This window comes from Camelus dromedarius, chromosome X (assembly GCF_036321535.1).
Source record: "Camelus dromedarius isolate mCamDro1 chromosome X, mCamDro1.pat, whole genome shotgun sequence".
NCBI classification, from domain to species: Eukaryota; Metazoa; Chordata; class Mammalia; order Artiodactyla; family Camelidae; genus Camelus; species Camelus dromedarius.
In genome coordinates this window covers 61,305,357-61,321,614 of record NC_087472.1, presented here as the reverse complement: position 1 = coordinate 61,321,614, position 16,258 = coordinate 61,305,357, and the positions used below count along the sequence as shown (strand labels likewise).

Genomic DNA, 16,258 nt, shown 5'->3' with positions numbered 1-16,258 from the left:
AGTGCCCAAGTTCTGAGGGGTAGTAGTGACACTCAGGCCACTTTTCTGGGCTGCCACCTCCTTCCCTCTCGGAGGTCAATCTCCTTTCCCAAGCAATTTGGCACATTCCTAAAGGAAGCTCTTTCTCTTAGGCATAGGCTTGGTGTCTCAACTCCACTTTCTAGGGATCCCACTTTTTATTGCTAGGTAAAGCTTAGCTTACAGACTCCTCACAAAGGAGTAAGTTTACAGAAACTTATTCTTCAGTGGCCATTGCTGTAAAGCACACTGTAGTCAAGCAAAACCTGTATTCCTAGAATTAATTGGAGCTAGGTTCCCACAGGAAAAATGAAATCCCTAAATCAACTGAGTTGACCTTGTATGAAAAGAAGGGTTAAGCTGGTGGTCAGGACTTCCACAAGCCTATGGACCTGCTGGATTCTGCCTTCTGAATATTCATTCATTAGTTTCCACAGTTCATGGAAGTTCTGTGATCTATGAGTGCCTACAACCAGTACTCCATAACTCTTTGAAAAGTCGAGAGAGATACATGAATAAAATTACAAATGGACAAATGAAAGAATCAAGATAATGCCTTCTGGGAAGTTTCCACTGAGACTTTTCCTTTGCGATAACACTTTGAAGATCCTTTCTGCCACCACACACTGCTTCTCCTTGGTTCTATCTCCTATACTCTCCAGGGTCTCGATTTTTCTGCTGCTAGAATTTTCTTATTCAGTTTTGCTATTTTCAAGATCTAATTTCATTTCTCTTTGGTATCATATATTCCCATTAGACTGTAAGATCATATTGGGGTGAAGAAAGAGCACCACCATCTAACATCTAATAGATTCCAGCTTGAAAATTACAGAAAACTCCTTATTTCTTGAGTTCCTGAGTATGCAAAATAAGTTGTTCATCATGGCGTAATGGAAAGAGTGTGGATGTTTCAATTAGGACAGACCTGGATTTGAATCCTAGTACTACCCCTTACTAGCTGGGGGTCGTTAGACACATTTCTCCACTTTTCTTTGGGCCTGTTTCTTTAAAAAAAAAAAAAAAAAAAAAAAAAACAACAACAACATGTAGGAAAACTAGCAATCTACCTCAAAAAGTTGTCCTGTGGGGGAGGGTAAGCTCAGTGGTAGAGCACGTGCTTAGCATGCATGAGGTCCTGGGTTCAATCCCCAGTACCTCCATTAAAGTAATAAATAAATAAACCCAATTACCTCTCCCTCCAAAAAAATAAATAAAAATAAAATTTAAAAAAAAGTTTTATAACAGAGCAGGACCCTGTGGGGCCTTCCTGGGACAGACCCCTCCCCCACATCCTCTGCTTTAGCTTCTCTCTAAAGTACCTAGATAAAAGTATCTGAGGCACACCTTTCCTGAGTTGTTTTATAAGTGTGAAAAAAATCACCAAATGGAAGAAGTTAACGACTTGATGACCATAAGCACATAGCCCACAGTTCTACTGGAGCCCAAGGATTGATCATGTTAATCCCTGTCACACCATCCTGTTACCTCACTATCAACCAATCAGAGGATTGTGCACAGACTGATCACATGCCCTAGGACTCCTCTCCCTCACCTTGCATTTAAAAATGCTTTGCTGAAACCCATCGGAGAGTTTGGGTGTTCTGAGCACAAGTCGCCCTGGACACCTTGCTTGGTGCCCTGCAATAAACATTGCACTTTCCTTCACCACAACCCAGTGTCAGTAGATTGGCTTTACTGGGCACTGGCGAGTGGACTTGAGTTTGGTTCGGTAACAGTTCCTGAAGATTCAATGAGATAAACATATCTAACTTTGCCTAGCATAGTGTCTGGCACATAGTAGGTACTCAATATGAGGTAGCTGTTATCTTAATACTTAACATTTGTGTACACTTTCCAATTTACAAAGCATTCTCCCATAACTTATCTTACTCATTTCATATGTATAAAATGCACACACATACATACACACAAATGTCTATCAGACATTGATGCCCTAAGACTCAAGTTCAACTGGAGCTTATCTTCAGGCACTGACTGTTCGCCCTGGAAGTAGGCTTTCATGCTTCTTATCCTCCCAGGAGCCAGATTGTTACCCATAGATTCCTTTCTTGGGCTTTTACTCAGCAAGTGCTAAGCAGGCAAGAGTAGTGCTTCACTTCGTATGATAGGCTGAGTTTACTTAGCATTTCTTAGCCCAGGGCTGCATTTGCTGGTTTTCCTGAGTTATTTAGAGGAAAGCCTTTGAATTGGGGTAATCTGTCCATTTGTTCAACATTTTCAGACCCTGAAACTGTTAAGAGATGGCATTTCCCAAAACCTGGGAGTGTGCCTGTGCATCTGGCCCATCCCCATCTCAGTGGGAGGACGGATAAGGCCATTTAAAGGCACTTTGCCGTTAAACTGTGTTTGTGAAAAAACAGTTCCCATTTTTCGAAAAATAATTGTAGTTGCAGACAAAAAGTGTCGCCTGCCATTTCAGTAAACAAAGAATATTGCCAGCCTTCAAGCCATCAGCCACTGCAGCCACCCCCGAGGGTGCACCCAGAGGGGAATTTAAGATGGAGAAAAACAGGATACTAGCTCTACACAGTTAAGCTGCCATATCAAAGGAATCATTTCAATGAGCCCAGACTCTTGCACTGTCCCATACTTCGAAAAGCACTAAAGTCATTAACTTGAGATGTCTGTTTTGTGTGATCTTTTGATGTTCAACTACATGTTTGTTTATTTTTTTCCCAGCAAAAGCTCCTGTATATCCTGGCTTTGCCCTTATCTCTTTGGAACAGTCCCTCAGGGCTGTCTGAGGGGCCTCTACAGTCCTCAATAAGGTCCCCAAATAAAACCTAACTCGCAACTTTTAGATTGTGCATTTTTCTTTAGTTGACAGTAGATTGTATTACTGCATACTGTATTGTTTTTTCCATTGGTGCATCTCCAGCACTTAGAAGAGTGCCTGGCACATAGCAGACACTCTAGGAATATTTGTTGAATTGATATGATACTTCAACCACTGAAAGCCAACAGTATTCCCTCAATATAATCTAGTGGGTGGGAGGGTGGAGCGGGGGCAGTTGGAGCAAGTTTGGGAAAGTTATTATAGCTCTAGAGTCTTCCAAGTCCTGTCACAGATTGCTAATCATGGAGCCAAGATCCAATCCCCTGGCAAACATAAGTGTGATAAAAAAAATATGAAAGTTTAATTTAAAAAAGGAGCCCTAGTCTAAGAGTCAGGTACCCTGATTTTGTGCCCTTGGATAAGTCATTTTCTCTCTATGAGCTTCAGTTTCCTCCCCTCTTAAATGAAGGCAATGGCCACTCTATCTACCACAAATAGTTGTTTCCAAGATGTGAGAACCTGTAAAGACACTGTCAGAGAGTCTCTTAAAGCCCTACTCTGTCAAAAACTGAACCCACAATCTCACTGTCTTGATGTGACATGTGTCAGTGACTCTGTGGACTATGCGGTTTGTTTCTAGGCTACTTGGTGGGACTGACACATATCACAAGGGACACAGATGCAAATAACATTCTGCCAGCAACAAAGTCTTCTATTTTTTGAATGAAAAATGTATCTCATGAAGTGAGAGCCCCCCCGTAAGCTCAGTTACCCTGTAAGTAGCCAAAGACTTTATTGCAAAAATGAATATTCCATGTTGATCTTGTGCAATCTTGCTCCTTTACGGCAAGAATGTTTATCTCCTTATCATTGCTTCATGGATTTCTATAAACATTTCTATGCCAGCCATGGCTATAGTCATTTCGTCTAGCCAGTTAGAGGTCTGTTGCTCTTCCCTTTCTTCAGTGAGTGTTTTACAATTCTTTTCTAAACATTAAATGTGCTGGGCATTTTATTTTACTTTACTTTCCACCTAGAACAGTTGTCTTCCCTCCATCAAACCCAGACCCTTTCTGCTTTCAAAACCTTGCTTAAAATTCATCTCTACAGAGTCTTTAATCCATAAATAAAGATTGGGGAGGCACTTGCTCAAGGTAAGCCCTGTGGGGGCTAAGACAAAGCCTCGCCCTTTGAAGAGCATTGGCTATAATCTGGGGGAATGAGGGACACAGAATGGGGGAAGAAATAACAATTGTGAGTGGCATATTCTAAATGCCAGAGGAGTTGCACAGGCAGTGTCCTGGTGGAGAGCACTATGGGCAGGCAGGGGCGGGAGAGGGAACTTGAGCTGGGCCTTGAAGAATGTGCTTATTTTAAGTAGGCAAAGGGGAAGGGACTGGATATTGGAAGGAGGAAGGGGAGTAATGTCAGCAAGAGGCAAATAGGCAGGAATGTAGATGTTTGTTCCTGGACAATGAGAGCTGCAGTTATGCAGAGACAGAATTTTGTTGAGGCCTAGCAACAGCACGGCTGGAATGGTAGTTGAGGGCCAGATCGGAGGGCTTTGGATGTCAGGCTAAGGAGTTAGGTTATTGTTCTTTTCTGTAGTCAATGAGACTATTAAGAATTACTGTACAGAAGAATGACCTGATTGGGAACCAGATTTAAGCACATTCATCTAGTCACAGTATGCAGTGTGGCCTTGGAATTGGGGGCAAAAATGTGGTGGCAGTGTTATTGGAGAGTAGGTTCTTGTCTCCTGCAGGAAAGAATTCAAGAGCGAGCCATAGTAAAGTGAAAGCAAGTTTATTTAGAGCGATACACATTCCATAGGCAGAATGTGGTTCATCTCACTCAGAAGGGAGACTGGCCCTGAGGTGTGGGGGTGGTTAGTCTTTATGGGCTGGGGAATTTCATATGCTAATGAGTGAGAGGATTATTTAAACTATTTTGGGGAAGGGTTGGGGATTTCCAGGAATTGAGCCCCAACCCTCTTTTTGGCCTTTTATGGTCAGCCTTGGAACTATCATGGCACCTGTGGGTGTGTCAGTTAGCATGCTCATGTGTTACAATGAGTGTGTAATAAGGCTCAAGGTCTACTGGGAGTTGAATCTTCTGCCATTTTGGGCCTAGTTGGTTCTAGCCAGTTTATGTCATACCCTCAATGGCTGTGTCATTCTTTTAATGGTCATGCCCTGCCCCCTTCCCTCCTGTCTCGGCAGCAGCAGTCAGCTTGGTGGGAGAGGGAACTCTGATTTCCATCTGGTTTATAACTCTGCCACTCCAGGAATCTCACTGTCTCTGCGTGTCTAGCTCTATAAAGCTGAATTTTTTAATCTATCTGCAGTAGGTGGGAGGTAAGTTTGAGACAAGTATGGAATTTTTGAGCCAGTCTTGCCCGGATTCCATTTCAGACTCTACTAGACACTTAGTTACTATGCAAAATTGGGGGTTGTCATTTAACCTCTCTGTTAAATGCCTCAGTTTCCTCATCCATGAAATGTTCACAACACGAACTTCACACAGAAGTTAATGAGAAAGGCTGGCACATAGGCGATAGATGGTCAACCAACGTTCCTCTCCTTCCTTACCCCTCCCTTTAATTAGCTGTGTGGTCCTTTGTGTCCCTTTCTCTGAGGGAGTTGCCTGATGGAAAATGAAAGAGTAGTTCCTTCCTGCTTTACTATGCTGGAAGAAAAGTCCTTGCCTATTGGTGTTACTGGAGTAACACATTTCACCAGTCCTCCTTTTTCCTTCCTCTTACTCTATCAGGGGAGGAATTCAGTGATTCCATCAACAAACAGTTACTGAGAGTATACTGTGTGTCAGGTACTGCTTTTGGTCTAGTAGATAAAGCAGTGAACAAAATCAGACCAAAAAAATTCTGCTCTTGTGGAACTTATATTCTAATTGTGATGACAGGGGTCACACAATAAATAAACACATGTATAGTAAGTCAGACAGTGATAAGTGCTAAGAAGAAAAAGACAGCAAAGGAAGGGGATACAGAGTGATGGGAAATTGGTCAAGGGAAGGTTCTCTGATAAAATGACATCTAAGAAGAGACCTGGAACAAGTGAGGGAGAAGCCATGTGGTTAGCTGGGAGAAAAGCATTCCAGACAGAAGGAAATACAGGTAAAAAGACCCTTAAGTGGGGGCATGCTTCTCAAGTTCAAAGAACAGCAAAGAGTTCAGTACATCTGGGGCAGAATGCAAGGAGAATAGCAGTGGGAGAGGAGCTCAGGAGGTGGCCAGCTCTCCAATCATGAAGGTCCTTGTAGGCCAAGATAAGGACTCTGAGAGAGACAGGGAGCCATTGGAGGATTTGGAGCAAAGTGATAGAATCTGACTTGACATTTTAACAGAAAGTCTCTAACTACATGCTAGGGAGTAGACTGGAGAGTAGCAAGGATAAAAGCAAAAAGCATGGAGCCCTGGGAGAAGGCTAAAGTAGTAACCCAGTGAGAGGACATGGGTGTTGGACTAGGATAGTGACCAGGAGGTGGTAAGAAGTAGATAGGTTCTGGGTATACTTTAAAGGCAGAACTGACAGGATTCACCGAGAGATTAGATGTGGGATATTCAAAAAAGACAGAATTCAAGGATGACGTCAAAGGTTTTGTCTTGTGTGAGAGGGAAATAACTCAGTGATAGAGTTCATGCTTTGCACAAGGTCCTGGGTTCAATCCCTAGTACCTCGGTTAAAAAAAATTTTTTTTTAAGTTTTTCAAGGACCTATTGTATAGCACAAGGAACTATATTCAATTTCTTGTACTAAGCTGTAATGGAAAAGAATTTGAAAATATATGTGTATATATATGTATGTATAACTGAATTGCTTTGCTGTACACCTGAAACTAATATTGTAAATCAACTACACTTCAATAAAAATAACATTTAAAAAAGTTTTTGTCTTGAGCAATGGGAAGATGAAGTTGCCATTTGCTGAGACACAGAAGTCTAGGGATAAGCACATTTTGTGGGAGAAGAGCTTTGGTTTTGGTCATTTTGAGTTTAAGATGTCTACTAGACATGCAAGTGGAAATGGAGAAGAGGAAGTTAAATATATGAGTCAAGAGTTTGGAAGAGGATAATAGGAACTTCGGTAAAGGTTCGATCTCAAACTTTAAGAATAAAAAATGGGGATAGGCATTTGACAAGAGCAAAGTATGTAGTTGCTTTTCTGCATTTCTGCCATGTTTGTGAGTACTGTTATATGTTTTCTTCTCATTTCTTTTTGATGAAAATCTCTTAGCAGAGACTTACATTTACTATGCATTTACTATGTGCAGACACTTTGACATATAAAGTACCATTTCAGCACAGCTATCTTACAAAGCATATGTTGTCATCTTCACTTTACAGATGACAAAACTGAGTTTGCAAGACAGGCAAAAATGACTTGTCCTAAGTCACATACCTGGTAAGTGAACACGCTGGAATTCAAACCAGGATCTAAGTCCTAAGCCCATGTTCTTCCTGACTATCTACCTGTTCATTACTAAGGCAGTCAGAAAGTCAACTCTGTCATCTCTATGTCAGTGATTTGTTCTGTGAATTAACCACAGCTCAGAGGTATTCAAAAACCAGTCCCTGCTTAGCTCCTTAGCATTTTCTGTTCAGTTGGTGGGTGTTCAGAGGTTGTCAACTTATTTTGTTTGTGGTTTTTGTGGGAGTTTTTTGTTTGTGTTTTGTTGTTTTGTTTTATTTTGGGTATTTATTATTCAGATATTGTCAACCAATATTAGTTGAATATTAGGCCCAGGTAAAATTAGAAAGGGAAATTTGATGGGACAGAGAGCCAATAAGTACTGTAAACCAATTATATTTGAACTTCTGGATTATTTACTCTTTTGGATTATCCACAACTCCAATAGCTGCACGAATAAGAAGATAATTGCATAACTGTCATTTGGTTCTATTTCCTTTATATCTTTTAATAGTGTGTTATACAGCTCTGCACACAGTGGGTGCTTCATAAGTGGTACTGACAGTCATCCTTTGGCCCAGTTCCATTCGGGGAATTCTAGGTAGTCCAGACTACCACAGAAGATTTCATGCGCCATTCACTTGGCAAATAGTACTGGTATCTACTGTGTGGTAGGTGCTATGCTATCTACTGGGACTACCAAATGGAAGGTTTTTACCATCAAGTAGTTCACAGGTTAGTGGTGAAAAAACCTGTGAAAAAATAAAAACACAGTGTGGTAAGAGATGTCACTGAAAGATGTCCAGGGTGCCGTGAAAGAAAAAAGGGAAATCTGTTTAGAATGAGGGGTAGGGCTTACCCAGAGGGAGCACATGCTTTGATTCTTGAGCAATTTATCAGTGTTCCAAGGTGGGAGCATTCCTGGCAAAGAAATCAGCTTGTGCAAAGACACGTAAGTGTGAGAAGTGTCAGTGACTTTAGGATGGTAGTAGTATGGGTTCCTTGTAGGATGGCGGAAGATGAGGTTGGAGGGGCGGAATATAGGTCATGCTAAGGAGCTGGTATCTTGTTTCCTAGAGTACATGGGGCCAGACAGGTAAGGTAAATGGGTGACAAGGACACTAATGGAGACTAAAGGAAGGAGGTGGGGATGACTGTGTGGAACTTGATTGCCCATACTTGTCTCAAGGGGGCAGGTCTAGCTGACTGTAGCCAGATGGGAATGTGGATCCTGTGTTAGTAGGCTTTCAAAAAATAGAGAGAAGCAGGGAATCTGAATTTTTGATGTGAAATCTCCTGATTTCAAAATCCTGGTAATTATTTTTTCTAATTCAGTTTTAGCCAACACTGCACCAAACACAGCACATCTGTTTGCTGCCTATAGCCTGCAGGCAATCATTTTGAGACCTGTGCTATAGGGTACTTATGGAAGCATAGAAGCTAACTGAATTAACACTTCAAAACACTTTTTAAAAATAACTATGTACATTCTTCACTGGATCGCCCCATTCCAATATTTCTACTGCATCAGAAGCCATATGCTCTTCCTCTGGAGAACCAAAGTGAGGTCCCAGATCAAACGCAACTTGCAGGACTTCTGAGAGCCATGGTGCAACCCAACCTGTTAAAAGCCTGGTAGAACATGGTAAGCAGAGACCAGTAAGGCCCCTGAGCACCACCACCACTAGCAGGAGATGGCTGTTATTTGTTCCCTTTTCACTTCAAGGGAAGAAGTGGCAGCCTCTTTTTGAACCATATATACAACCAAGTCAATAGATAAAATACAGCATTATAGTTGTTTAAGCTCAAACTCCTCATTTTATAGTCCCCACAGTGACTTGCTCAGAGTGACCCAGCAAATCAGTAGCAGGGTCAGGTTTACTTAGTCTAGTATTTTTCCTAATAATCCTGGGCTGTGATAATTAAGGTAAATCAGCTTGGCAGTTCCCCTAGCATCTAGAATTCCTTAACTGAACAAGCAGGACTTGAGATTAGCTGTTTAGTGCCCCTTTTTATTTTCTCATCTGTGTGATGATGATATTCTTTGCAAACTTTATATTTCATGAGTAAGGGCTAATGAGGAGACACAAAGATGTTTCTGAAGCCCTGAGACCATTCACAAAGTGTCTGGAAGGAAAGTTTGGCTGTGGCTAATATATTTAAGGTTTACAAACTTTGTACTCTCTGGACTGACCCCCTCAACATATGCTTTGCTTTTGTTTTGTTGTTTCTCTTCTTTTGCCTTCTTTTCAATTTCTCCCTGTGTTTTTTATTTCCCACCAGCCTAGATCTTAGGCCTACCCTTTTCAGGTCAATAATACTGCTAATTATTCATAACACGTAAATGGGAGGGCATAATGAATAAGAAGCATACATTTCCCCCTTCTATGGTCATTTATCTGTCTATCATCTCACAGTAGTAACTCTTGTCAGTTTTGACTCAACTAATCCTTTCCGTCCTTCATGTCAGGTTCTATTGTTCTGACATTTGCAACCTTTTTTTTGTTTTGTTTTTTGTTGTTGTTGTTCTGAACCTTTTTCTGATTGGTACAGCTGTTGAAGATGCTGCAGTTGCAGCAGTGTACATCTGGAACATTTGGCTGACTTGTTGAACTTCCCCCAGGGACTACTTCAGGGAGAGGAAGAGAGGGATGGAGAAGCCAGAAGAGTTGCCTGTAAACAGAGATGCCATATACTTGTCTGGCCATTCTGTGGATTCTTGTAAAAATCCACCTCATCGTGGCCCTCAGTTTCTCCATTTGCTCATTGAAGACACTTGTTCACTTAAAACTGCTGTGGTGGAAGAAGAGAAACTATCCTGGCTGAGGATTCTCTCATACAGAACTTTCTGCAATGTAAAGGGATCAATACATTGAATTAATAGATCAAGAAATCCTGAGGGACTGTTTTACCCTGAGTGGGGTAACATCACTTCAGTTTCACCTGGCACAGATGGGCTTCTTGGTCATTTAGATTGAGGCCTTGGACTCACTCCAGGAGTGGGTCTGACTCTCACCCACCCCATTCTCACTCCGTTTGCTCTCAGGCTCCTGGGTCTCCTTTTCTTCTGGCGTGCCATTGGATTGCAAACACAGCAGGCATGGTTTCATTCCAAACCCAGAACTGTTTTAATTAGCTTAACGTCTGTTAAATGCTTTGAAGATTGAAAGCAACAGATAAGTACTGGATGATGTTATTAACAACTGCAGTTAATTGCAAATATTTCTATTAATACTAGTTTCCGTCTCCTTTTCTTTGCTCTTCTTTCTTTCCAAGGTTCCTCAATTCTTCTCAGCCTCCCCCTCCTTCCCTCCTCCTCCCTCCCGTACTGGCGCTCAAGGGTTAAATTGGGGCGGAGTCCAGGGATGAACGACAGTGGCAGTCACCAACTGGAACAGGGCGAGCGAGGAAAGCTGGGTGGGGCCGCCGGGCAGAGGCGAACCCACACGCCCCCAGACCCCGCCCCGCGGCTGGAGGCCCCGGGTGGAACGGCAGGGGGCGGGGCGCCGAGGCTTGGCGGGCGCGTTGGTTGGGCGTCCCGGCAGCCGCTTGAGGCACGGGGCGGGGTCGGCCAGGGCCTCCTCCCTCATTCCCTCGGCGGGCCGAGCCGCCCCTCTCTCCCGCCCCTCCTCCTCCCTTTCCCACCCCTCGGAGTGGAGCTGCACATGCGGCTGCTCCCTGCTCCGTCCCGCCCAGCCTCCGTCGCGCAGGAACGGGTCCCTGCAGCCCCCAGCCGATGGCAGGACAGTAGCCGCCTGTCAGGGGTCGTGAAAGGCTGAGGCAGACGCGGCTGCTCCCGGGCCTCAGAGAGTGGGTGTCTCTGGAGGCCATGGGCTACCCCGAGGTGGAGCGCAGAGAACCCCTGCCCGCGGCAGCGCCGCGGGAGCGGGGGAGCCAGGGCTGCGGCTGTCGCGGGGCCCCTGCCCGGGCAGGCGAAGGGAACAGCTGCCGGCTCTTCCTGGGTTTCTTTGGCCTCTCGCTGGCCCTCCACCTGCTGACGTTGTGCTGCTACCTAGAGTTGCGCTCCGAGTTGCGGCGGGAACGGGGAGCCGAGTCCCGCTTCGGCGCCCCCGGCACCTCTGGCACCCTGAGCAGCCCCGGTGGCCTCGACCCCGACGGTCCCATCACCCGCCGCTTCGGGCGGCAGTCCCCACAGCAGCCGCCGCTGGAACCGGGAGAAGCCACACTCCCTTCAGACTCCCAGGACGGTCACCAGGTGAGTCACTCCGGAGGGGCAGGGCCCCCTCCCCACGTGGGCAGGGCAGGGGCCCCGGGAAGACTCCGCCACCTCCAGCGGAGTTCGACGGCGGGACCGGGGAGGGGGCGGCCGAGCCAGGGAGAGGTCGTTCCAGGGCAGGTTGTCCGCGGTCTCTTGGCCCAGCTCACCCTGAGTCTCTCGGGACCCCTGGACGGGGAACTCTGGCGGGCGCCCGCCGCCCCCGGCTCCGGCTGCCTCGGGAAAAGTTGGCGGCGCTCCCGGCCGGGCGGCGGCGCGGAGGTGCCGGCGCTGCCCCCCTGGCTGACTAACGGCAGCAGCTTGGCCCTTCTGCTCCCGGTGAGAGTCTCTGCCCGCGGTGCTTGTTTTTTCGTGTCCGGAGCTGATGCCAGCACGAGCAGGCTCTCGTTTGGAGTTGGAGTTGTAAACAGCTGTAATAACCGCTCCACGCCCTTTGAGACAACTTTGAACCTTGTTTTCAGCGCGGGGTCCTGGTGCGCTGACCAGAACGGGGGCTTGTTCACACTTACCTGCAATTTGAGACGGATTGTCCTCGGTGTTCTAGTGAGGATCTGCGCCCCTGAGGAATTCTGGTAGAAATATGCTGTCTTGCTAGACAACTTCTGAACAGCAATTTTAAAAATCTATGGAAATAAAACTCACCCTTTGCATGCCGGTTCTGACTCTTTTTTGGGGAGTGGAGTGGGGAGGGTTGGTGTGAAGTGTCTTCAACTACTGCCAACTTGAGAGCAGGACTCTACTGATGGAATAATCATTCAAGAATAATCTCTCAAGAGCAGTTTTGGGTTTTGTTTTTTACAATCTGTATGATGTTTGTGCCCTTATTAGCAAACTATCAGCTTTGGTGTTTGTTTTCTACTTTTTATATAGCTCTTTATTTAAGTAAATTTAGTGCACTTAAAAGAAGTATTCTCTTGGTTGCCATGTTTTGTCTCATGTAAAACTTAAGAGAAGCATCCAAGAATCCTTCTGAGGTAGTTAATAATAGTTCCTCTTGGAGAAGAGAGCAAGTTGTGCAAATAAGTTCCTTGAGGTGAGGAACCCAGGCCTTCTATATTTACTACCACATCCAGAGTCACTGTCATACTCTGTTAACGTTATTTGTGCTACTTTGACCACCCATCCAAAGCTGGCATCATATTCATGAAAATACTGTAATGTTAGGACTGACACATTTTCTGCATTTTGCATTGTAAAGTTGTTCTGAGCCTTAAAATGTCTTGCTAGCACACTTCAACTTGTATAACAGCTTATCAAAGAAGAGAATCAGTAGACATGCTTCTCATACTTGAAATTTAAACACTGTGGCTAAATGATAATTAACTAGGATTCTGGTTCCCTTTATCTATCCACCCCCACCCCCAACCATGGCCAGTAGAAATACTTAGCAGCCGAACATTGATAGGCTGTGAAAAAAAGGAGCAATTGAACTTCCTTAGTCAAAACGTGGCCAAGGCTTTTTGGCATTCAGAATGGACAGACGAATGTTTGTAAAGGATTAGCAGGACTGCTGTCTTCTAGGGCATCTGTGATGGTGTGGGATTCTCACAGGGTCTACAATGGCATTTAGTTGCTTTTCCTTTGTGTGGCATTTCTAATAGTTCTGTCTAGGTTTGAATACAGCTCCCTTTCTTCTGCCCTTTATTCTTTCTGTTTTGAGGAGTAGAAGCGAGCATATTGGCTCTTAACATTTGCGGGCATCAACTGATATCAGAGTTTTTTAGAGTTATGAAGGGCCATGAGTCCATTTTGTTCGTGCCCATGGGAGAACACAGAATTCCTGAGGATGCAGTGACTTCTCCAAGGTCATACAACTATCATCAAAATTAGAATGGAAGTTGACACCCAGTTCAGTGCCCATCCCCCTGTAATATACTGCTTCCTGGGGCCCTTTGTTGGGTAGCTGGGTGTAGTTTCATTATAGAATTTTTACACAGTAGAGGGCTTGGCTCTGCATCATTTTCTTCTACTCTACCTACATTTTGGCCAAACTAAGTTTATTATTCTTCCTGAACTTCTCTTTCAGGAGAATTAGAGTACATTTTGAAGGAAATTTAGTACAGTTCAACTTAAGTTTTTTTGAGGATGTTAGTTTTAGTGTATGAAAAAAAAAAAGGGAGATGCTGATTGGCTATTAGAATTGAACGGATACTACTACATCTTGGGTAAAATTTCTAGTGCCCTGGTGCACCCTCTGCTGGCTTTGCAAGGACATTTGATTGTAGTATCTGCTGACAGTCAAGATTCTAAGTTGTGCTGACAGAATCTGATTCATAAATAAGGAAGTAAACAGCCTTGTGGGATTTGGCCACGTAGGTCATATTTTTATATTTTAGTTTTCAACACAAACAGCTGCTGTTACAGCAAGTCTTAGATGGAGAGGAAGAAAGATAAAAATATACACCCTTCAATGGGCAGAACATTCAGGTTTCTCACCAGTTTATCTGCAAGGAGTGAAGGCAAACTGATGAGAATAAATTGCAGGAAAATCTCATGAAACTAAGTGGGCAGAAAAGTCAGAGGCATTTCATTGTATAAGGTCATGCAAACCTTTCTATGCTCATGAGATGATGGGCTCAGTTATGACTCAAGAAAGGGATCTAGAAATCATTGAAGTTGTATATATGACATCCTTCAATTTAAAAACTTTCAAAACAGAATATGGAAGGAAATTAGGGCGGTCAAGATACATAGCAGAGAGATCAGCAAAGTTCTTCCAGGCAGTTATTAGAAAAGCCTCTCCAGTGGGGACACAGTTGCTGATGATAAAAAAAAAAAAGAGAGAGAGAGAGAGAGAGGATCACTTTGGACTTTCTGGAATCATACCTGTCTCCTTCCGCTGGAAGAGCTCAATATCTGTAGGTTTATCTGGAAACTCACTGAGGATGACCTCAGGAGCCAAATACATTCCATTAGTCTCTGAGTTGGACAATACACGATATTACTGTTAGAGTGAAAAATAAAAATCACCATTTATCAATCGGTGAAGAAGTTGGCCCAGTTGTGATTGTGGTCCTTAAAGCTAAGGCATCATCAGGAAGGGTATTGAAAACAATGACCAAAAAAAAAAAAAAAAAAAAAACCAAAACCTTTATCTTTTCCATGTAAAAGAGCAAAAATGGATTTGCATTCACAATCATATATGTAATTCTGGTAGCTGCTCCTCAAGAAAAATTCAGCTGTCAGAAAGAAAAATATCATATATCGCTTATATGTGGAATTTTTTTTTAAAAAGACAGAAATGAACTTATTTACAAAACAGAAACAGACTCACAGACATAGAACACAAACTTATCGTTACCAGTGGGTAGAGGGGGTAGGTAGGGATAAATTGGGAGTTCAAGGTTTGCAGACACTACTATATATAAAATAGATCAACAACAAGTTTATACTGTGTAACCCAAGGAACTATATTCAATATCTTGTAATAACCTATAATGAAGAAGAATGTGAAAATGAACATATGTATGTATATGTATGACTGAAACATTATGCTGTACATGAGAAATTGACACAACATTGTAAACTGACTATCCTTCAATAAAAAAGAATGCAAATTTTTTTAAAAGGACAAAAATTCAGCTGATAAAAATCCTTAGAAACCCAATTAAATTGGTCAAAATGTTGGAGGGACTTTCTAGTTGTTTTTTCAGTCTGGAGAAAAAGAGGTTGAGAGGGATATGATCAAAGTCTACCAAACCATGAGAGATATGAGTAAGGTTAATATACTGGTGCAATTTGACAATCTAGTTCAATAAATAGAAAGCCTGCTATGAACCAGCACTGTATTAGGTGTTTGATATCTTTTAATGATTGAAACATTATTTTGTGGGAGAGACAAATAAAGGTAGTATTTCATTCAAATGATTATCCCAAGGGATATTCTAACTGAAACTCTAAGGTTTAAGTGTTTAGAAAAATATGTACGTGTAGATTATTAAGAGTTTATTGGGGACTTTTGGTGATATTTGGAATATGTTCCTAATTATTTGAAGTGATGTTGTAGAAGTCAACCTTAACTTTCTACAAAACATCTCTTGGTTTAACTAGATAGAACATTAATGTATCCAGATTTGACATTAATTATTAAGGCTGGTTGATCTAGAAAATGACTAGGAATCATTAAATACAAGAATTTTTTTAGAGGAGTGGGATCCAGATAAAATAGTTTTCTATAGGTTTAAATCTAGACTTTTCAGTATGACATTCAAGGCTTTTGGCCAACTGACTCCATTAGGCCTATCCCATTTTCTCTCTAACTCTACTCCTACAACTCACCCACCATATCCTGTCTTGGAATCATTGTCTAGTTGTTATTGCTGTTATTGTGTTTAACAAATTGTGTGTCTTAGGGTTCCTTAGAAACCTGCCCTCTTTTTTGTCTTTTTCCACAATACCTGACACAGTGCTGGTTATAGTTAGGGTAGTTCAATACTTGTTGACTTGGATATTATTGCAGGCCTCTGGAAGTGTTCGTGTAAAACAAAGACCTTTGTAACAGGCCTGTGTTCCTCAAGTCTTGCTAAGCCTGTGAACTGCCAGCTATGCTTAGGTGAATAAATAGTTCCACTGGTAATGTTTCACTGGTTTCTAGAATCATTAGGTAGTGAAATGAAGAAGAGCCCTAACTATATTACCTCTAAGACGATGCAAAACGTTTTCTGTACAGTATCATTTCATCTCTCTCTTTCTCTCTTAGATTTTGTGAAAAATAACCTGTAATTTATCTGTGACTACCTCCCAGAGAAGATCTCTTATACTAGAGAACTTCTGAGG

General features: G+C 42.9%; 1 protein-coding gene across 3 annotated transcripts in view; it reads left to right on the top strand.

The window, feature by feature from the left end:
- Nucleotides 1–10,903: 10,903 nt before the first annotated feature.
- Nucleotides 10,904–16,258, top strand: part of EDA (ectodysplasin A) — a 325,997-nt gene continuing 320,642 nt past the window's right edge. For 2 of the 3 annotated variants that reach the window (XM_031446448.2, XM_031446447.2), the window contains exon 1: nt 10,904–11,461. In XM_031446448.2, coding sequence (XP_031302308.1) covers nt 11,075–11,461 — 387 coding nt within the window. In that variant the 5' untranslated portion in view covers nt 10,904–11,074. Of the gene's footprint in view, nt 11,462–11,943; nt 12,157–16,258 lie in introns of those variants that run through there. The other variant, XM_031446451.2, reaches the window with a different exon arrangement.